Raw genomic sequence first — 23,759 nt, 5'->3', positions numbered from 1 at the left:
CGATATTTTATTTCTCCATTGTCAGGAGAAGGCTTCCATACAAAAGCTACAATAGCATATCTTTTTCACAAACTAGTTAATCCCCTGTAAAATCTTGTTACAATGAAGAAAAATTCCTTTCCAGTTCATGGCAATAACTCCATCAATACAACCTTGACAATATAAAACTGACAGTCTTTAAAAGCAATATCAGGAAGTGGATACTGTAAGTGGCTCCACTAGTCCCCACTGCAGCAGTGGCAGTGGATGTAGACCTTTATTTCCCCAGAGAGGATCTGTCATTTGATCCACTGACTCACTGTTGGAGAGGTCTGAGATCAATTTAAACCAAGATGTACCACTCTTAGAGACTTAACAGAAACACAAATGGGCAGAGTAGGCCGTGCAATGTTCCAATTTGCTTAATTGCTTGAGATAGGTCCACATAATGTCTCTTTTGTCCATCATCATGAAGCAGAAATCCCTTTGGTTTACTTTATGTCACATGGTACATCACTTGTACTCCACACTACAGGAACAACCCCAGACTTTGTGCGAGTGGCTTGATGCATGCCTCCACGTCCAGGCAGAGATCACTGGCACAGAGGTCTCTGAAAAAGACAGACAGCAGGTGGCATCACAAAAAGTGAATACCCAGCTGTCAGCAACCTAAAAACAAGTCCATAAGTCTTTAAACCCTAAATGTTACAGTCAAAATACCACTTCTTAAAAATTTGTTTGAGATCTTGATTCCTTATAGTGTCCTATGTGTTCATGGCAGACTCACAGGAACACTGTGAGGACAGTCCAGAGAGGCAGGAATCAAGAGTATAATGTGGTACAAATAAAAACAAAACTCTTGATGAATAAAAAGGAAGCTCAGTTACTTCATCTTTTATCCTGAGTGACAAAGTAATCACTCATGAAGTCAGTCTGGTTTGGATTGGGTGACGCCAGGTGGCGGCAGGACTCGCTGCTCCTCCATTCTGTTGGATTGTGAACGCAGGATGAGACTGAAGAAATCCTCATCTGGAACAGTGGATCCTTTAGATTTAGGAGCAGCACACCTCTGGTCGTTCAATCGGGAACCCTGGAACATTGACGAGAAGCAATGCAGGTATGTTAGCTGATGCTTTTCAGGAGCAATATCCAGTGTATCCAGTGTGTCCAGCAATATCCAAGTAGCCACTTATGCATCACTGCCTATTTCAAGAAAGGTCTTAATCATGTCTGTTGGATGTGAACAGTTTGTAAACACATGGAGTATTTCAGATATCTAGAAGGACATAATTCTGCCTATTTGGACACAATCAGTAAAAATATTGCAATGATAGTTAATTCCAGTGCCTCTGAAATTAACAATACTGTACTGAACACTTCAAAATAGTATCTGACTTTCAAAAAAAAAGTGGCTGAAAAGGATCTAGGACAAGCTTTGTTTGACAGGTCCCTAATTTCCAAAAACCAGGTAAGTTTCTGTCTAAAATTAATACTATGTGTTTTGCATTTCATGGATAAACTAAATGATATAGTTCTTTTTGAAATGTAACAGTATATTATTCAGAAATGACAGACTGACAGAATGTAGATAACACTATTTGCTGTTGCTTTCTTGGGCAGAATGCAAAATACTAATTTATTTTCTGACCTGGCACTTCACTAGCATATCGAAGAAGACGTCATCCCCCTCAGGCTGATCAGCGCTTGCCTCTAGACGACTGTAGAGGGAGGGTGTGTGAGGGGTATCTGTGTTGGATATGGGGGCTGGGAAGAGAAATTCGTATTAGTCTTGATGTGAGTAATGATACTGTGAGACTAAAATGGGGAGTATATACTTTGTATATTGTTACCTTGTGGGGGGACTTTGTCTGTGCTGGAGGTGGAGGGTGTATGAGGCGGGTTGGAGGTGCTGAGACGTAAGCCAGGAAAATGGCTCAGGCTGACTCGTTGGTCGTCCAGACGACGGGCCTGGGAGCTGGCCAGCAGCTCCAGGAAATGACCAGGATCCTGCGACGGTGTTTCGCAATCCAAAATAGCTAAAGGCAGAGATACTTATTATCTGTGGGTGATTTGTCATGACAGTGTGTGCTGGTGACACTGACTTGTGCCTTGTTACTACTTCACCCAGCATTTCATTCTGATTTTGTAAGATAGTAAATACAGGAAAAAGAGCACAAGGGAGAATTTGAGATGGATGAGGTGTTCGTGGGTCACAGTTATTCTATGAAATTTAAAGCAACCCTCCTCAAATCTCTTGAGTATCAAACATTTCCCGTAGACCAAACAATTGGCTGCAAAAAATTGTATTTTCATCTGTCTTGGAGCATGGAGGCTGTGCTAAGATTGGATTCATGACCCCGACAGAGGAGTGCAATAATAACCAGTTTTCAGGTTTGGCAAAAAAGAAAAGTCCATCAAAGTTGTTTTGTTCAATGTAGAAAGTAACCAGAAACATTTTACAGTAAAGGTGTAGTTCATATTTTTAAAGTGCAGTTGTACGAGGTGCTTATCCATAGTCAGTGCATTGCCGACAGTAGATGGAAGTCAGCACACCCCCAGTTTGGAGAAGCAGGCAGGAGCACCACCACAAAAGCAAAGCAGGGTCAAGGGCCGCAGCAAAACGCATTTTGGGCCTTTTAAGAAAGGATCAAAAAATAAATAAATAAATATAGATTACAAGTGTATGGTATATTTAGAGTAATTTCGCCCTTTTACCTTGCCATCAGGCAGCCCTTTCCAACAGGGAACTGAAACTGTGTGCTCTTTACAAAGCCATCAAACTCCTTTGACAAGAAAGTTATTTTACCTTGCAGAACATGGGCATTGCTGGTCTACTGCTTCTTTGATGGGGTAGTTTGTGTTATTGTGTGACTGTAATGATTCTAAACTCACCTTTCTAAACACCAAAGTCACACAATAACACAAACAAATCAATCAAGGCGGTGGTAGACCAGATGTTCTGCAAGGTAAAATTACTGTGTTTGCAGATGGAGTCTGGCTTTGAAGAGAACATAGACAACCGCTTCAGTTTCCCATCAGAAAGGGCTGTCTGCAGCAAAGTAAAGCAGTGAAAATAACCCAAAATATGGCATACATTTAAATTATATACCTTTTTATCAAGTGGTTAAAATACATTTTGCTGCTGCCCCCATGCACAGCAGTACTCCTGCCTGCTTCTCCAAACTGGCCACTATCTACTCTAGGTAATGCACTGACTACAACTAAGTACCTTGTACAATCCCACTTCAAAAAATTTGAACTATCCCTTTACACTTACAAGGCTTGAGTGGAAAGTGTTTGATACGCAAATCACAGATTTTGGGAGGTGAATCACTTTAAGTCATCTTTGACACAAACAACACAAAGGATTACGCAACATTAAAATGTAAAGGACACATTTGTGGACGTGCTGTTTTCACACCATATAGAGGCCACACTGATCAGCCACAACAGCAGACTGAAGATGAGTGATCTGCTTGTCCATACATTTTCATTTGTATCTCTCAGTTAAGTCAGATAATCGTACTGTTATGTATGGTGTGAACACAGAGGGAACACAAGGGGCTGACTCACATTTCCTTTCAGCTACAGGTGGGGTGGAGGAGGGAGAGGAATGAGCAGTGAGATGGCTCTGGCCATCCTGTAGGGAGCACCTTTGGTCATCCATTCTGTTGCCCTGGAAACGAGAGAGGAGGTCGAAAAAGCCATCCTCTCCAATAGTGTCCCGTGATCCTGGCTACAGTGTTAAAAAAACAAAACAAAATAAATGGACTCAATAACAATAGAAAGGGCTTCAGTAATTGAGGTAATCAGGACAGCTGACAGGCTTTTGGTGAAAAAGATCAAATACAGGAAGGAAAGGGTAAACAGCACGGGCATACTGCATCACTTCCTACTTTAAAACTCTCCTGTTAGAGAAGCCATTTTTAGTTCAGGGTTAAAATAATAATTTGTAGTTCAGGATTAAAATAATTATTTGATCAGTGAACTGATAGCTAACATCTACAGATTCTTCTAAATAGCGGATTAATTTTGTTACACTGGGACACTGTGATGGGCATATTTCCACCATTGTCTGACGTCTTAGAGATCCAACAGTAAACTAATCTATAGCATACTCACCAATCAATAACTGATGTAACTGTTAGTAGCAGCCCGTGACTTTAGCTGGGTTAAACAGATATACTGCTTTATCTGCAAATATCCACTGCATTCTCTTAAGCTTGTGAATAGCACCTTTAAGATACAGTTGCATTCTTTGTGTGTGCGTACATGTGGACACCCTTTGAACAGTTAGTAATATAACTGGTGTCAGACAGATTAACTTAATTTTGAAATTCACTTTGCTTGTCTGTTCTTCCGAATGAACTGGAGTCTGATATTGTTTTGGAACACATGAGTCAGAAACAATGATCCCACATTGCCACACCAAAATATTTCCTCCTGAGATCTTAATACTGTATGTGGAAAAAATAATTGGGAGTCTTCTTGAGGATGAATCATCGTCGCCCATCTTGTGGGCTCCAGGGACGTTAAGACTGAGTAGAACAATCTCGTGTTTTTAGCAATACCTTAATAGACAGCGGTGTGTCCTGCTCAGGGGTTGAGGGCTCGGTGTGGTTTTCATGCTGGTCTTTGTGAGAGGATTTGTTGTTCTTCTTCTTACTCTTCAGCCGGTGGAAGAGGAAGAGCTTGGTAGAAGCCTTTATTGTGTTGTTTTTTGAAGATCCAGGAAACACATCTTCTTCCCAGTCCTGTACATTCCACATGCATAAAGATTGATCATTTTAATTTAGCATCGCTGACAGATTCATGTTAGAGTTTTAATGTTTTACCAATGTTAAACACTGAATCTGGGTGAACAGGTTCTTAGTGTTTTTGTCATGTAAAATAATGATTAATTTCCCTTTACCCTAAGTTATAAATGTCTATGATGGTTTGTGCTTACTTTGGCTAACATGTTTCTGAAGCCATAGCAAAAGGCTAATTACATTTTAACAATGTAAAATTAATTAAGATAATTGCTAAGCACCAAATTCAGCACCTTTCATTGGCAGAACAGCAGTTTGTCGAAATTAATTAATTAATTTTCACCATAAACTGTCTTAAAAAAAGAAAGAAAATAACAACTAATTGTTAATGCCAAGCTTACAGTTCTGTATGTTACAAGCTATATTTTTACGTCAAATACAAATTGTCAGTGAAGGAGAAGTGGAAAGAGTTGAACCATTTCATTTGTACGACAGCTTCTGAAATCAGACTGACTGGTTACAATGCAATTAAGACTGCATACTTTACATCATGTGCCTTGTGAGGTATTTTCATACATGCATACCTGATGTGGTGATGAATCCCCAGTTTCATGTTTGTCAGGACTTGGGCTCAGTCCCAGGTTCTCTGCACTGCCTCTTGTCCTCGATGGAGACTTGCTCCCTGAAACAAAAACAAAAAAACAAAAAAAATCAACAGGGTGGCAGCATGTTTGAATATTTATACAGCACTTTAACAACTACAGGAAAATGGATTTTTTTTCTTCTTGTAAACACACAAAAGTTATGTTTACATTAAGTGCTGCTCATCAAAACATGTTGAATGTATTTCCTTCCTCGTGAATAATTTTAAATCCTGCATTGTTTACATTATGTTTACTAGCTTGCAGTCCTCTTCTTCCCTGCCTTTGTCAGTGTACTGCTGTATTTCATGGCATACTACTGCCACCTGTAGATTGGTGGAATAGTAAAACAACATTGGTAGGAATGTATCATGTCACCTGAGTGCACATGCACAAAATGCGGCCACAAAAACAACAACCATACAGGGTACCTTTAATGAAGCACCAACACAAAATGCAGCCTTTTCTGGGAATTGTAAAAATAGATTTTCCATTGCAGAGATTTTACATTTCTAAATATAACGTGAATACAGAGCATACAGATAATTTAAAGGCCGATCATGCTGCTAAAAATGAAATGCCACTGATTCACAAGTATAAAGGCATATTGCTACATGTTCCCAAATGGATTTGTCAAAATGTCCTGAAAATGACAGGCAGTTCTGAGGAATGCAGATTCACACAAATCTTCACTGCAAATCTCCACACTGTAGGACTATCTTATCTTACCTTGGAGGCTTGGGTAACCCTGGTAGCTTGTGTGTAGAGCAGAGCTGTTAGTGTTGCTGTTGCGGAAGATACTGGCATGGACACTGGAGTTTGACTTCAGGCCGACGACCAGCCGTAAGTCCGACAAGTTCATCCTGGCTGTCATCTCACCACTTTTGTCTCCAGTCTGCAACATCGACAGCATCAAAGTTAATGTAAACAAAGCTAAATGTGAACATATGACCCCAAAGCAAAAAGATAAAACATACTATTGCTAAGTAATTAATTTGTGCACTGGCTTTGCAGTGTGTATGTCCAGAAAAATCTTTAATGAATGCACACATACAAACGCTGCATACAAAGGAAGCTATTATTCCCTGCTGTTCCACATAAAGCCAGTAGAGGGAGGTGTGGCCTGATGGCAGCTACTGATTGCACTGTGAGGGAGGGGGTAGACAGTAAACAGTCACCTCTCTGGCAATCTCCAGATGTTTCTCAGCGAAGTACATGGCTTGCTGATGATTCCCCAGGGCGGTGTGGGCATTTCCTAGACTCCAGTACGCGCGTCCTTCACCGACCCTGCAGCGAGACAAAGAGGGAAAACAGGCTGAGCGACTACAGCTGAGATTACGCAAGAATGGGAAGGGCATTCATCAAACTATCACAGTACAATCACAAAAACCTGACATGAGCTTGTGCTCTCAACAACAGCTGGTGGGTAAGTTACCACATAAAGAGAGAATATTAATATGAGTGACTAGACATTTTCAAAACAAACAAACAAAAAAAAAAAAAATCAGAATTTGAAGAACTCTTCCTCCCGTTACATCCCATCTATACCTTTTTGGCAACTTAATGACAATATTGCTGTGCAAGTTTCCTTCCTTTGCTAAGACTATAAAAAATAGAGATGTACTCCCACACTAGGAATTACAGCATTGCCTTGTTGTAGCAGACATATAGCAGAGGACCCCTAAGCCTATAAACTGATTTTTCATCTGTAAAGTAAAGCATAAAAATTTCAGGCTGACATTTTGAACAGCCTTTTAATGTTGTAGATGATCGAGGAGAAGCTCATTTTAAAATTTCTTCTGTAAAAGAGTATCAACTGATTTTAAATGATATCCTAAATATATGATCTTTAAGTAGAAAGTCTATTCTTGGCCGGCCTAACAAGCTGTTTGGATGTTTTTGCTGCATCTCAAAGCTCCTGTTATGTGTAAATGACATTAAATTCTATAGAAGGACCTTTCCTTGTTACTCTGTCTGCTGTTTTTAGTGTTTTTGCAGTTTGGCTTCATGGGTGTTGGCAGTAACACCACCAATTTTTGGCAGGTAATTAGTTCAAGGGCCACCCGCATTGAAACTGTATGTGCTCGTTACACTTCAAAGACAGTTTGGCAGAAAGCTGACGACAAATGGCCCTCTATGGTCAATACCTGTCATTGAGGTCCTGAGCAATGACCAGATGTTTGAGGTGGTAATCAATGGCTCTCTCATAGTCTTGCAGTAGTGTGTAGGTGTTGCCCAGACTGTAACAGGCCTGGGCCTCCACTGCCTTGTCCTTCAAGAGCCTGGCCAGCTGCAGAGTCCTCCTGAGGGCGAAACAGAAGAGGAAGACAGTCAAAGAATGTGTAGGGTGGGAGCGGGAGAATGATAGTTATCAGCCACTTTCTTTTCTTTCTTTGTTGCAATTCTCCGAGGGCTTCTGTATCAAGAATATGCTGCAGAAAAGGGATTAAAAACTCTGGAATTTGGTCAACTACTGCTCCTGAACAAATACATATCTGTACACGTTTGTGGTTGTTATATGTGCATGTATTGTGTCCAGAACTTTGTGTTTGTCTTATTTATATAACCAAATCAGTAACGTTTTACCTCAAGTCCACCTATTAAACATTTATAAGCAGTAGACAAACTTTAATAAAAGCCTAAAAATGCTTATAAATCTGCTTACAGCTACATTATAATGCATTATAAACTATTTATTAATGTACAGTAGCTGTCAGCAATACTAACTTCCATTATAAGGATATACATAATTGTGTTTTACTATACTGTGATTCACTTGTTCTTTATACACCAGCCTTCACTTATAAATGCCGACAGGAGGACATACACCTGGTGATAAATACACTAACAAACACGTCCACTTACAACTACATCTTACACCGATCAGCCACAATATTAAAACCACTGACGGGTTAAGTGAATAACCTTGATCGTCTTGTTACAATGCAATGCTCTGCTGGTAAACCTTTAGTCCTGGTATTCATGTTGATGCTACATGACAAATGGCAACAGCACTCCCCTATGGCAGTGGTCCCCCAGCAGAACAATGCATCGTGCCACACCATAAAAACTGCCTTAGAAATGGCCCTAGGAATGTGACAAAGAGCTCAAGGTATTGACCTGATGTCCACATTCCTCAGATCCCAATCTGATCAAGCATCTGTAGGACCTGCCGCTACCCCACATCACAACCGACAGGTCTCACAGGATCTGTCACCAACGCCCTGGTGCCAGACACCACAGGACACCCGCAGAGGCCCTGTGTCCATGCCTCGACAGGTCAGAGGCCCCACCAAAGATCACACTTGGCTCTGACCTGTCGAGGCATAGACACAGGACCTCTGGGGTATGTTTGATCAGATTGAGATGTGAGGGATTTGGAGGCCAGGTCGACACTTGGAATTCTCTGTCATGTTCCTCAGGCCATTTTTTGAGAGCAGTTTGTGTGGCAGTTCAGTGTGGCATTGTCCTGGTGGAGAGGCCACTGCCACTGGGGAGTGCTGTTGCCATGATGGGGTGTACTTTTTCTTAAATGGTGTTTAAAGTGGCATCTGCATGAATGCCAGGACTCAAAGTTTCCCAGCAGAACACTGCATTGATCAGTGATCATGTTGTGGTTTTAATGTTATGGCTGATAAGTGTAGTGTGTTATATACTATTTATTAAATGTTTACATACTGCTAAATGCTAAACAGGAGACAATTAAAGTGTTGCCAACAAAACTCATTCTCGGCTGATGCGATGAACCAACTTCCCAGTTAGGACAATTTCAGTTTGATCTAATTTTTCTTTATCTGACTGATTTATGGTTTCATTAAGGTTTTATTTGAGAAGAGACAACATACATGAATCCACATTCAAACAAATGTAAATGCACCCAAGTTAGATGATAAGCTAGTTTTTAAATCGGCAGTCAATTTGCCTAATGTTAATATGTGTCCTACAATAATAAAAGGAATACAATATGTACAGTAGTTAAAACATACAACTTCAGAAAAAAATACTTCTTGCTCCTGTCACTTGAGCTTTTACAGAAGAAAAAAAATAACTTAAAATGAAAAATAACATCAGCATACTTGTTTTGTGTCAGAATATAATGATGACATACAGGATATCTGCCATTGGCCATCCCAAGGTGACAAAGGCCTTGAGCGCCACTTGTTTACTCACTTGTAATGACCGGCCGCCACCTCAAACTGGCTGAGGAATATGTGAGCATTGCCAAGGTTACAGTGGGCCCTCCTCTCAGCAGACTTATCCCCGAACTCTTTAGCGATGAGCAGCCGCTGCCAAACAGGACAAACAGTAGGGTGCACATTACTGCCACTGAGGTCAGGATTAACAGGAAACATTTTAGAGGTTGTTGAGGATGTGGCAGGTAGTGAAGACTAACACAGCCTTCACACTCATGGGGTCAGAGAAAATGAAAATGTATGTGGGTAAAAACTTCCACATCTTCTTGACAAATTCATCCAATATCAACTAATGTGTTACTTGTCTATCAAAGGCCTTAAAAACACAGGGAACAAGGCCAATTTGAAGCAGGGGATGTGTGGTCCACACTTAAGGGGTGCATGTTTGCCACCTACCTTTTCATGTGCAGCTGCTGCTGTTTCAAAGTCACCCAGCAGATAGTAAGTGTTGCCAAGGTTGCCATGGGTACGACCTTGGGCTGCTCGGTCGCCTAACTCCTTCACCAGACACAGGTTTGCTCTTTGTTAGAAAGAAACAACACACACGTATGTTATTGTGCGTAAACACTTAAACACGTTTTAAGTGTTTAATTAAAAAAAACTTTTGTGCTTTCAGGATCATTTTTCAGATCCTGTTAGAGCCCACAGCACCCAGCTAGCTCTCACAACATAAACAACCCATTCCTTTTGTTTCCTCTTTATGAATTTACTGAACTAAACAAACATTTAGACAAAATAACACCTCTTCCTTTGTGGTGTAGTGGAGAGTATACACAGGTATACAGAGTATACCCTCCTCTTTCTCTTTCTCTGGCTGTTAACAGTATACCCACCTATAAGCCAAAAAGCCAGAGAGTATATCCACTTCCTCCTTGGTAACCTACCCATCTACCTACACCACTGCTCCTCCTGATTGGATACCATGAAAATGAGCAAACAAGCACTCATTAGATCGTTTCACTTTTCCCCCAATAAAGATAGCCTAACCTGCTTCGTGCATCAGCCAACAGGTTAAGTGACATGTTGCTTGTTTGGAGAAAAAAAAAGAAAGAAAAAAACTCGCCCTGGCTTCATTTTTGTGAAGCTTTACACAGACAAGAGGGAACACAACTTCATCAACAACTTGTAAACACTGCCAAAATGTAAAAGATGAGACAGCGAAGGTGTGCTTCAGAGACTTGAAAAAACATTTTTTGTTGCAAATATTACACAGCATCCAACCAGCTTTGAGTATGTTACATTTTATATATGAGGAATTCAGGTGGCACATTTACAAAAAGTAACCATGTAGGAGTTTAACATCTTACCCAAGGAAACTTTGATACAAGGTAGAGCAGTGGGATGATGATAAAATATGAATATGGTGCAGAGAATGATGTTGTACATAATTTATCTAAAAAGGAAAGATCTTTATTTGCCTTGCTGAGATCTGGTATTTCACCACATACTGTTTAGAGTGGATAGTATTTCAGTCGGGAAGAAGTAGATTTGTTTTTATTGAGAACAGCAGAATACTTAGTGCATCGTCCATAATCACAAAGTCAATATCTGTTTTTATCTTACTACAAAAAGACTGAGTTTTGTGTCTACATATGATACATTTGAATTAGCCACTTACTCAGGGAAAGCCTGGGAGAAAAGACCAAAGCTCTTCATTAGGATAAATTGTTAGTAGTTCTTCTCAGTGTAGAGTTAATTTGGATTTTTTTCCCCACATAAATAAGTTATTCAAAAGAACATAAAATTACTGATAATGCAACTTTTTATGCTCTTGAGTTTTTGTATATGTATTACATGAAAATGCTTGTTTTGGAAAACAGCCATTTTCTTGTAATCCCACGTGGGTTCGGACAGATGTTCGGCATAACACAGAAAGAGAAGAAAAAACTAAACAAACAAGGTTATTGCGGGGAACAAACCTGTGACGCTGCAGTTGATGTATTGTCAATTTAACAATCAGGTCACTTGTATCATACCTCAGGGCTTTCAAAATAAATGCAAAACAACAAATATTCAATGTCTAGTGATACCAACTCACTCATAGTACTGTGCAGCTTTCCTCAGGGCTATCCTGGCCTCCTCTGGGAAGTCTCCTGGCTCGGCTCCAGTCCAGCAGATGCTCTTGCCTTTGGCGTGGTAAACGTTCCCGAAATTATACAGCGCCCGAGCCTGCCCAACCTACAGCACGCACACCAGATTTTCACAGGCGGAAACCAGAGTGACCAGTGCTGTAATTATATACTTAAAATACACTGACACCAGACCTGCGTGTTTGCAAGCGGGCTGGCAAACTATTCTAGATGTTGGTACGCCGACGCTTCGCAGTCATCGTGCATACCGAACTGTTCTGTGGCTGCAAATCAAGTCATGTGGTATGATTGAAAATACATTTGGATGCATTCTAATCAAAGCCAATGAGCCTTTTAGTCATTGACTCTGCTCTAATTACAGAACAGTAAAGGCACCCATTGTCAGTTTAAGATAAGAGGACTGCAGATACCCATATATAAACAGCTCTCTTGTAGTAAAAATACCACCTTAAATATCACTAAAATACAACCCACCTTATCATACATGGCTCTGGTGATATCCAAATGTCTTTGGCAACAAACCAACGCTTCATCATACCGTCCTAACAGCTTTAATGTGTTCCCAAGGTTGCCACTGGCTTTCGCCTCACCAAGTTCATCTCCAATTGTTCTGGGATAACAAGGGAGATAAAAAACATTAGGAAATAATTAGACTGGAATATCAGCGGATTACTGAAGTGTATGAGTACAAAAACACAAGAGGAAAGAAAGTAATTTACAGCTGCAAGCAGCAATACAGTGGAGTTGAGTCTAGAAATTTAATCATGGAGGGGGAATATGGTGATTAAAAAAGTTTTAGCATTTGTTCAGAATATATTGTTAGAGTTTAATCTTAAATTATTTACATTGAACTAGTATGCATGGTCGCTAATCTAAGTTAAAAATCTGCAGGAAACACTGGTATTTTTCCAAGGTTGTCCTATCCGTATAACAAGGGTTTAAAAGGGGGATATGGTTTTAAAACACAAAAATATTAAGACTGTGAACACTGTTTACCTCGTAAGTGTGAGGTCATGCCGATGGTACTCCAGGGCTTTGTTATACTCCTGTAGGTGAAAGTAGGCATTGCCCAGCTGGCTGTAGATGGCACTGAGGATTTGAAGGTCCTCTGTTCCAACCTGGATGGCAGACTCAAAGAAGGACACACCGGCACGATAGTCACCAGTCTTACAGAGCCGCTCACCTTCCAGAGCCAGGTCCAGACATGATGACTCCATCCTGCAGGAAAGTGAGATCTATGTGAGAAGTGAACTCTTCCAATATTCATAATACTGATGAAATACTTAACTATATCAGGAGGATTCAACACATTAAAAAAAAGGTTGTTACATCCTCCTACAGTAAATCAGTTAATGAAATATGGCAAACATGAAGGCTGAGATTAGTTTTCATTACAAAGTAATCATATTTCATATCACCATATTAACTGTAGTCTCTAAAATGTCAGAAAATATAGAAACATTTTCCCCCATAGTGATTCAAATTGCTTGATTTGTCCCACCAACAGTCCATACCCTAAATTCAATTTAAAATAATGTAAAAGACAGAAAGGCTGCTTGTCAAAATACTTGTCATTTTTACCTGACAAATTACTTCAAGAAGTACTTCATCGCTGGAGAAGTAGTCTTTTCACAAATCAGGGCTGGCTATGCAGTAGAAATACACAAATACTTTTGAAATCGGTGCTACCTGACCAAAGAAAAGCAGAGAAAAGGGCTGTGGCATTTGCTTTCTCTTTAGAGGTAGAAAACCTACAACAACCAGAATGCACTGGTAGGTGACATAATGTAAGTCATCCGTCTGAAAACAACATGGTGGCTGGCTAATAACAAGCAGGCCCCCAGGAAGTGCATTGGGCTTTGAAGCTAATTTTCATAGTGGTCAAACAGTGGAATTACAACTGCCATTAGGCCCAAATAGACTTATACTTTGAAACGAATGCCTATAAATCAATGGATTCTTTTTTTTTTGACATCCAAACTGCCGCAAAATGACTCGTTTCACTATCAGGATTTGATCCATGCAGTCTGATAACATTTGGAAAGTCTAGAAGAGCCCCAAGATTAAATCATTTTATTCCTAGTCAAACTAACGGAATGCTAAACTGCAAGCAGCCGGCTCGACCGGTGGAAATCTCTAACACGCCTGCTCAATGGGTCCAATGATGAAGCAATGCCGATCATCCGGGTAATTTTACAGGTGGCATTTTAACCATTTTGGCTTCATGTGCCACTGAGCAAAAGGGGCTCACCTCCAATACTGTATCCAGTTCTCCTGATATATCCATGGTGACAAATGATCTTGTATTACAGTTAAACAGTGCGCTAAAATCTGTTTCTGAAAACATTTTTGGTGAAAAATAATCAAGGCTGTAACCCAATCTTGGTTAATATTTTATCAACACTGCCCAGTTTTATTGTTTGATCTTTTTTTTTCAGCCTCCAGTTTTAAAATATAGGAAACTGTATGGCACCCACTTCCTGTTCACAAACTCTCATATTACAGCCAAACAGTGCACTAAAATATGTTTATAAAACTATTATTAGGCAAACAATAGGCAATACAGCAACAGAATATTTGTTTATATTTGATAAGCACTGCCTACTTTTAGAGTTTAATTAGGAGTTAGGTCTGAGTTTGAGAGAGAAAGTGAGAGTGACAGAAAGGGGAGGCTCTCTCTGTCTCACTCTCTCTTAAGCTGCTTCTATACTATTTGTGTTCATAGTGGCGGTGGACATACAAAAATAAGGAAGTACAATCTGCTGTTCAAGCAACAGCCCAAGAGCCAGAGAAAATAAACTTATTTTTGCTGGCAAATGAGCAGGGAGATCTGGGCACTGGCAAGATGGAGCAAAATTTAATGTAGGTTATTTACACATACTACCTACAATATTATAATACAAAGCAAAGTATCCCTTAAAAAGACAACATAATTTAAAATCAGAACCATTTTCAATTAATGCTCTGTTAAGAAATGTATCAATGACTTGACTTCTAATTGCTTCCAATATCCAAGAAATTTCATGTCCCAAAATGACAAAATGCAGATGGTGGTATTAGTCACAATCAGGGAACACAGTGAATGTACCAGCAAGTATACTCTGGAAGCATTCACATACAACAGATACAAAAACAGCAAATGTTAAGCAGAGAGAAGCCAGAGAAAAGCACTATAAATCCAAAATAAGACAGAGCCTTTCCTGTCTGCCATGAGCCTACAAACTCCAAAATTAGCCTGGAATGAAAATATGTGCCTAACATTTACCCATAAACACAAAGTAAACTCAGATGTGTCTGTGGTGAGGACAACCATTTTATAACCTCCACACCCTCCCTAAGAAATAAGATCATCCATTTTTGTCAACATCAAATTGCTAGTAATGGAAAAAAGAAAAAGGGAAAAAAAGACGTGAGTGAATCTGTAGGATTACATCACAAGACAGTAAAACAAATCCAGTCATGCATGGGTGCAGAGGACATTCATCATTTACTTCATTTGTAGGATGCAGATTCAAGATACAATTTCCAAAGTTAAAGGTTATTTATCCCGGTTAACTAAAACTAAATTTGGACCAAACAACCCTCTACTTCTCTATATTCTGACCTAGAAAAAGATTATATTTACAAACCAAATACAACCAAATACAACCTTTTTTTTTAAAAAAAAAAAAAAAGCATACAGAGAATAAAAATGCTAACCTGACTTTTCAGATGAAGAAAAAAAAAAAAAAACAAAAAACAACACCTGCCAGCATGAATTATCATTTGAATAATCACAGGTTTCGGACATCTTTAAACCCCTTTAGATCTACCCTCCCTATAAGGGACATAACTTTTCTAGAATGTCTAGATTTCTGATTATTGTCATCAGACTCCACCCAAAAACACAAACTTATTTGACTGGATGTCTTTAAGCCAATCACATTGTTCCTCATTATCTAAAGTGAACTTCAGGAGAGCCACCCCCCCTTTTTTTTAACAAGCATGACTGACACGAGGCAAGGAGGACGCGACAGGTACATTTTAATCTATGAATCATCTTGTTAAAGTACATAATTTGTAAAACTGAACAGGGAAATACAGTTTTAACAGAAAAACACTGTTCTGATTTGATTTTCTAATGATACAATCAACACATAATGCATCCTACTGATTATGCACACTGAAAACAATCTCAGGAGGTTTTGAATATACTTCTTTTCTGGAGATACTTAAGAAATTGAGGATATTTTGAGCTATGATGCCAAATACAGCACAAAATATAAATAGGCTATGTGTCTTAAAGCAAAACTATTTATTAGTATGACTTAACCATTCATGAAAAAAGAAATAAACTTGTGTTTTTTTCTTGTCTGTTATTTTCATTGTCACTATTAGGTGGTTACTCACGTTCAGATTCTTCACCCGTTGGAATGAACAGAGAAAACAACACATAATGAAGTATTTTAATCTCTTTTTTTGCTATTTATGAGTGCATACGGAGTACAATTCCACCATTGTAATGTTTTTGTGTGTGTTTGGCACATATTTGGGTTCTGAACAAGAGAGGTTAGACATCTAGCTCTCAAAGGGTTGCCTTAGAATTCCCCTTCCATGTTGACTTTTGAGCCTCCCTGAGAAACCCAGTATAAGGGCTCAACAGACAACACAACACAACCCCTTCCAGTCTGTTTCCTGACCCCCCAACAAACTGCAATAAAAAGCTTAGGGTTTAGGTCTGTCCCTTTTAGCAAATGATACAAGCTATGTTCTATTTGCTGGAGGACTTGTTTCGATATGATCCACTCAATGTATTAATGATTGAGAAATGACTGACAAAATGTGGCTTCACATAATTCTGCCTTAACTTAGAAGCTTCCTCATCTCCATTTCTGGGTACTACCTAAACACACCTTGGTGTCAAGTGGAGAATTATTTAATCTTGGCTTGACAGCAGGAACCTCCTTTGAAAAGTGAAAGCTGATGTAGAGACTTCACAAACCTATATTGGAAAATGTTTCATAGCTCTATACAATTAGAAAATAGCATTTGCTCTTAGTTACCAGAGATATTCCTTGGACAGGTTTTCTGTGACAGTATACTCAGACATGTTGTGAAAGCTAGGGATAAATCCTCTATGAGTGCTATATAAAGCTAGAAATCAGAAATAATTTGTGTCCTTGTCTAGATTAACAAGCTTCCTGGCAGCTAACAGAACAATTCATTACCTTGAATCAATGCAAAGTGACATACCAAAGCTCAGGGTCACATACCTGTTGCTTCTCCCCATTCTGATGCACTCAAGACAGTCTGACACGACGGACATTTCACGTTTCACGATTACTCTTTGGAGCAGACACAGCACTTTCCGTACAACACCCTTTACCTTCTCTTCCTTCACGTGCAAACACATAACGCACGCAGCCACAGTTTCCCAATTTCATAAAAATAAAAGAAAACACGGCTCCCTTGGATCTATTGCTGTCCCTCAGAGTGCTCTGCTAACCCGTGCTAACAGGAAAACAAAGGATTTAATCCGCTCAGCATTCACATTGACCTGAACAGTCAAGAGCCGGGGCGAGAGACCTTATGTTAAAGCAAGTACAGATTATTGCCAGGTTGTTACCAAGCAGAAATGAACAGAGATAATGGTCAGCTAGGCTGCCAAGTTGAGCTGATTGTCGTATTCCTCTATGACTTGGCCATTTGTAACTTGCATCTCTAAGCCACCCGATGGTATGTGTCACTTCCAATTAAGCCAGACCTCAGTGGTAATTATAGCCACTTTAAGTGGCTCCAGTGAGCCCTAAGGCTATTTGCTCAACACTCTAAGAAATAATCATTTAGCGGCAGGCAGCCTGGACAGGTGGAGATTCTTCTATTGACCCCTCAAAAATAATTCACCTTCATGATTAATATATACTTTAATGAGATGGGTTGTTTGTTATTTGACTTCCATTATTCTCAATAATTTCTTGGGGCAGATCTCACCAATCCGTCCAAAGCTTCTAGTAATTTAGCAGTAGCCAATCCAGAGAAATCCACTTGTCTGAATTAACTAAGAAGTCTGTACCAACGTGCCCTCTAGAGGATAAAACAATACATTGCCTTACCATTACGTTGAGCACAAGGACTGGAAAAAGCCATGTGACATTAAAGCTGTCACCTCAGTTAACACACTAAAATCTAGATCTTTATATAATCAGGGTGATTTTGGAAACAACTCCTAGGAGCATGTGGAAACCAGAACAATCAGATAATGATGCTTTTTCACTGCCTCTTCACTAAGGGCAACTTAGAGCTCAGAGCCACCTGTGTGCCTTGCACTGTTTGTCCTGTTTGTCTCTTTGGCTTCTGGGTGGGCACCAACATTTGAAACCACACCCAACAAACTCCTGCTTACGCCTTTCAAGGATATTGCCGTTAGTGCTTGAGGCTGGACCCGCGAGTGTCTGGTTATCAGACTGTGTTCAGTAACAGGTAACGGACTAGCCTGCAGGTTATTGACACAGAGGGTGGAATTTTTTCTGAGAAAAACGTGCCGATGACACAGCGACCTGACAAGGCTTGTGTGTGTGTGATACCTAACATGACAATGGGGTGATGCAGTATATGTCAACTCTACTATACAAAGACAACATTGTCTGCAATCAACATATTCTCACAATTGTTTCAGTCGTATCATGAAATATTTACATTGTGGTTAGTAAGGACCTCCCGTAGTCTGCTCAGCATCCTTCATCAGTTAGCCAATAAGGTGTCATGTTACTGCCACAGAAAAACTGTTGTTGCTTTTCTCACATCTATGTGGACACACAAATCCTGAATATACCAATAAAATCAAGTATGGGCAGGGGAAAACAATAGTAAAACACTGACTGATTTGAACATTTCATTATTGTTTGATAGGTCATGTCTGATATTCCCTTTAGACTGAACAAAATCATAACACACATATTTACCCTGCAATGTATTGAATAATAATTTTTTAAAAAATCCATATCAGGGTTGCCACTAACAATTAGGCTATTTTCACTGCCTACTTATCTGCCAATAATTTTCTAAATTAATTGACTGATCAATGAAAATTCCAGAAATAGAAAAAATGCCCATCAAATTACCAAAAGCCAAAGCTGATATATTCAAATAGTTTAATTTGTCCAACTAGCAGTCCATGATTTAAGAAATATTCAGTTAACTTTGCAGAAGGTTAAGAAAACTACAAGAGCTTCACATTTAAGTGGCTATAACCAAAGAATGTTTGCTTAAAAAGTTAGTCTGACTATCAAATGATATGAGACTTTTTTGTTGATAGACTAATCGATCAATTCGGTAATTGTTTCAGCCCTAATTCATATAAAATATGAAGCAAATCTATAATCAAAGGTAAAGCATTCAGGCTTTTATCACAATATATAAAGCACAAACACACTTTCCTCTGATACTATACAATTAAAACAGATCCTATCACAGTCATCTTAAATTTATCAAGTACAGACAGTCTATATTACAGTTAACATGACACTGAATATAGAGCCTACCTGTGGCGGACATGAAGTAAATACTCCCTGTCCAGTGCACAGTGCAGAAAAATGCTGCCATACATGACAGTCAGCCTGATCGTCCTAACAAGCACCAGAGACTGAACCACATGCTAGATCCCTGTCAACTGCCAAGCTAAAGGGCTATTTGATAAAAATCTGGAGACTAAGTGACAAGGACTGTCACTGGGAAAGGCTGAATACCGCCATGCATGGTTTCCACCGCACAACACGAGAATTCAGCTGTCACACTATCTCTGTCCTTTCTCTTATCTTGAAACTGGAGCTGGGAAGCAAGAGTAAACACTCCGTCATGTGTTTGCAACTTCGCACCAGCAACATCTTCATTCATTTATTCATTTCAACAAGCACAATTAATCAAGTCATTTTAAGAGGATGCAGATGGGAGAGCAGCACTTGAATCAACAGTGCTCTACAGTTTAAATATAATCACTGACACTTAAGTTGCCATAAATTTTGCAGAAGCTTGTCAGTCCAGTTCTAGAGCAGAAATGATAAGTCAATTAAGGGATTTGTGGATCGACAGAAAATTAAATGGCAGAGGTTTGGATAATTTGTTTCTGGAGAACGAAATAACCTCACATTCACTGGTTATAGTTTCTTAAATGTTAATATTTACTAGTTTTTTCACTCCCCTAGTCTGGTGAGCTTAAGGCTTAAATGTAAACTTATGGTCTGGTAAATTTACTGTTTTATAGACCAACATTTTATTTACTTTTATAAAACATCTGACATTTTGTAGACCAAATGATTAAACAACTAAATGAGAAAATCACTGACAGAATAATCAATATGGAAATAATCATGAGTTGCAGCCCTAGTCAGTTCCCACTGTTATTCAAAGCAATATTATCAACTTTTTTGTTTTTATGTTTCTTTAAGATGCAAAATGTAGCTTAAACAATAAATATGTAAAACAGGCAACATTCTGTGTTTAACTAAACTTTATTAGAAAAACCTAGGGTGGGATATTAACTTGATATGTTGCCATTTTGTCGAAAGTCTTCAATTGAAAATGGCTTGCAGTACACTGTGGCATGCAAATGATGTTGACCTGCTATTGTGTAGACTGAGTGCAAAGCAAATTCACACATTTGAAAAAGAAAGTACTAAATACTTGCTTGTATACAGTCTACGCTATGAACCAATGCAGGAAGGATTTATCCTTTTTGTGCCAAACTGACACAAACATGTCAAAACTTGAGATTCAACAGACCAGGCAACATTTTCTCAACTCTTCACACCTCCCATGTCTCACTGGGAGCATTTTGTTTTGATCTTTCTGCAAATACCGTTGCACCGAGCTGTGCCGGACTTGTTAGCCTCCCTGTTGGCTTGAATGAGCCTATTATCCGATGACCTCATTCACTGAGTGAAGTGTTTTCACTCGCACAACTCCAGCTGACTGCATGATTTTTTGTTGATTGCATCATCTTCTGTAAACTAGACAGTGTAGTGCGCAAAAATCCCAAAGGGTGCAGGCTTTTCTGATGCAGCGACCACAATGCCTGGCAACAATCACACCATGCTCAAAGTCTCTTCAGCTCTTTGTCAAACGGAGACTTCACTTTTTGACCTGCCTCCGTGTTCTACATTATTTTTCCCAGTAGTGTTTGAAACGTGGGCTGTAGCTATCAAAGGAAAGAGAAAGAAAAGCAGCACATGCTATTAAAAAATACTAAAACATTCCTCTAACAATCTCCAGTTAAATGCACATCAAAAAGCTGCAGATTGCACTGAAAAATATTGATAGACAAATGTTTTATCAACCACGATGGGACAATCTTTGTAGTCATATTTGCATTGTACTTTAGCTCATCAATACCAAGTAACTCTGAAGGACAAATTCAGGAACTGAGGCGTATTGGCATGTCAAAACAAAACAGCAACGGAAAGTACCAAATACTTGCATTTTCAGTTTTATATTTTGTCTATATAAATCTAAATTAAAGCCAATGTGATATTAATATCAACTATTCAGACCTCTGATCTGCTTGGAGGAATGACGTGTGGGCATTTTGCAAATAAAATAAGAGCAATTAGTTTTCCTTTGGAGTTTCTAAAGGCCTAAAAACAGCCCTGCATCAACAGAGCCATGACCAACACACCATAAAAGTTTAAAAATCCTTTTTCCCCACAACAAAAGACTTACATTTTTTACTTTCTTTAGCAGAAGAATGACTCCTTGTGTGGACAACTACAAAGGAGAAGCACTGCAAGTCTTCAACAGCTCCTTTGAAACCCTTTGCTCTGAGTAACACTGATTTAGTCACATATGCTAGAGATAAACCCTAACCATTTCAATATGAATACGCCCAACCAATCCCTGTCTAATTAAGTGATGCTCTCTAGAGTGAAAACCATCTTTTCTTTTGAAGAAAGCTTCATTTGAAGAAACCATCATTAGAGACTCAACCCTAACCCTGCGTGGGAAAAGAGGTCAAACACAGTTAAATGGAAACTGACTGCAACACCATCACTGTGGGCTGCTCTGTAATCACTGCCTTTGAAAATTAGTTAAGTGTGCTTCATGGAGACATGAAATTTGCATCACCGGTAAGGATAACTGTAAAAGTGTGGAAAAGCGACTAAGTTACTACAGTAAGAGCAGGTTTCATACTTGCAAATAATGACTACTTTTGTGTCCTAAAAGTATGAGACCCTGTTATGTCGTTTTAGAGGAAAAAACAGAAGCTGCGAGTTAAGTTCAGTTATTTATTTCCAGTTATGTCTCATAATGACACATCTCCACTTCATGATGATGACTGTTTGGGAACTCACACACTAGAAATGACTCAGTTTAACATGCCCTCACATGCTCGCTGTCTCAACGGTAGATAACCGAACTTTACTTTAAGTGGAGAGACATTTTAATCTGTTAAATAATATAAAAACAAAGTCAAAACCGGGTCCGAAAAGAGCTAAATAAGCTAACATTTCACGAGTTTAGCTAACTTAACTGTGACAGTTAGTAGAAAAGTAACGCGACAACATGACTGACCCAAACAAATTTTCAGGAATTCATTTCACCTACCTCAGAGTGAAGTACGCGAATACACCACAAACATGGCTTCAGCTTCAGAAAAAAAAATATCTCCACCAACTTGAATCCTTCCTGACTTTTCTTTTCACCCAGTTGTTTACTAAGCTACTCACCCGTACATCTGAAGGGAAGATGACTCCGCTGTCTCGGGAAGCAGAAGTTGAAGAAGCCACTCCTCGCGCTGAAAATCTGCCTCCAATTAGGATTCCACGGTCGCTGCCTTCAAGTGCCATCGGAAATGTTGACAGTGCTACTTAAACGCGAACGATTGACCAATCAGATCTGCTAAAAGAAGAAAAAAAAAACTTTAAATGTGACGTTTAGAGGGAGGAGGAAATTTGAAGGCCTTTATTGATGGATTGAAGTCCCGTTTTAAACTGTAACGTGCGGCGAATAGGCTCGTATTAATTCAGCCATAATTACGTGCCAGACGTGATGGATACACTTGAAGGTCTCTCTCGCCCCCTGTCGCACAAACTGGCTCTGTACTACTTGATTTCTAAAATACCTGAAACATCAGGTCTTAAAATGACCAACTGGACTCGCAATTAAAGTAAAGTCATGTGTGTTTATAAGCTTTAAACTTGAAAGGGGGATTCCGACAAACGCATGAAAGCAGCAAGAGGTTTATCAAATACTCTACAGTTTCAAAATAAAAGCCTTTATGCCCAATGTAAACTGTAACTTTTGGCTAAAAGTCTATTCTTCAAAAGCGCCCAACAGAGTAAAGTCATAAATATACTTTATTGGGGATTGGTTGAAGCCTGGGCTATGTCAAAATACATTTACATCTACCAGGGTAGATACTGAGATTCAATCAAAAGCTCAATAACAGCTACTGTGAATGGACCATGTGGTGATACTGTTTTTGTCAAGTGATGCTTCCTAGGTCAAGAATGAATTTTCTAAACTGTCAACATTTCTTTTCATTGTTCTCTACGATATGCTTTTCTGCGCCATCAATTCACCCCAGCTGTGAAGCATATTTCAAGGTGCCACATCTCAAAAGTGTCACACCCCAAAAATGAAATTGCTATCATCTGCCAACTACATAACCTCTCTCAGCTTTACCAAATATAATTTTTTCCCAACTAGGCTATACTTAAAAAAATCTTCCTGATGGGTCTGATATATCTGTCAGTTTGATAAGAATAAAAACAACAAGGACATAAATGCAGGGACCATTTGAAATTCTGCGATAAGCTGTACAAAAAAGGATTTACTCTTCGTTCAACAAGATAGGACGGATCAGAGTCATTCACACCTGAGCTTTCCTGCTTCTACAGCATTTGGGATTACTAGTAGAGAAAGCTAAGACGGAAAGGAGAGAAGTCACTTGCAGGTCCTTTGAATAAACACATACACAAGCTAACCCCTCAGTGTTGATTAGTCAGGGGTTCCATGAAAGTGAGCATGGTCCCACCAAGGGTCAGGAATGAAAGTGTGGTGTGCAAATAGATGTCAAGGCAACATATCAGCAGTGTTTCAGTCCCTCACTTTGTTTCAGGATGGTTATTTGCA

The 23,759-nt window shown here is 39.3% G+C and overlaps 1 protein-coding gene across 3 annotated transcripts; it reads right to left on the bottom strand.

The window, feature by feature from the left end:
* Window positions 1-18: 18 nt before the first annotated feature.
* LOC125895806 (G-protein-signaling modulator 2-like) lies at window positions 19-22,484 on the bottom strand. Of its 3 annotated transcripts, XM_049587929.1 has the most exons (16): window positions 22,352-22,484; window positions 12,651-12,872; window positions 12,129-12,264; window positions 11,603-11,742; window positions 9,961-10,084; window positions 9,542-9,657; window positions 7,519-7,674; window positions 6,550-6,658; window positions 6,101-6,266; window positions 5,315-5,412; window positions 4,551-4,733; window positions 3,553-3,715; window positions 1,830-2,015; window positions 1,628-1,743; window positions 867-1,069; window positions 19-590 (listed from the first exon to the last, which is right to left on the bottom strand). In XM_049587929.1, exons 1-15 carry the CDS (start codon window positions 22,357-22,359, stop codon window positions 908-910), a joined length of 2,085 nt encoding a protein of 694 aa, XP_049443886.1. In that variant the 5' UTR covers window positions 22,360-22,484; the 3' UTR covers window positions 19-590; window positions 867-907. The 3 variants fall into 3 exon arrangements, with proteins under 3 accessions (XP_049443886.1, XP_049443885.1, XP_049443887.1); XM_049587928.1 differs by having other exon boundaries at window positions 20-1,069; XM_049587930.1 differs by having other exon boundaries at window positions 22-1,069; window positions 22,230-22,357.
* Between the last annotated feature and the right edge of the window lie 1,275 nt (window positions 22,485-23,759).

This window comes from Epinephelus fuscoguttatus, linkage group LG10, assembly GCF_011397635.1.
Source record: "Epinephelus fuscoguttatus linkage group LG10, E.fuscoguttatus.final_Chr_v1".
Classification (NCBI taxonomy): Eukaryota; Metazoa; Chordata; class Actinopteri; order Perciformes; family Serranidae; genus Epinephelus; species Epinephelus fuscoguttatus.
This window is presented reverse-complemented; position numbering and strand designations above follow the sequence as displayed.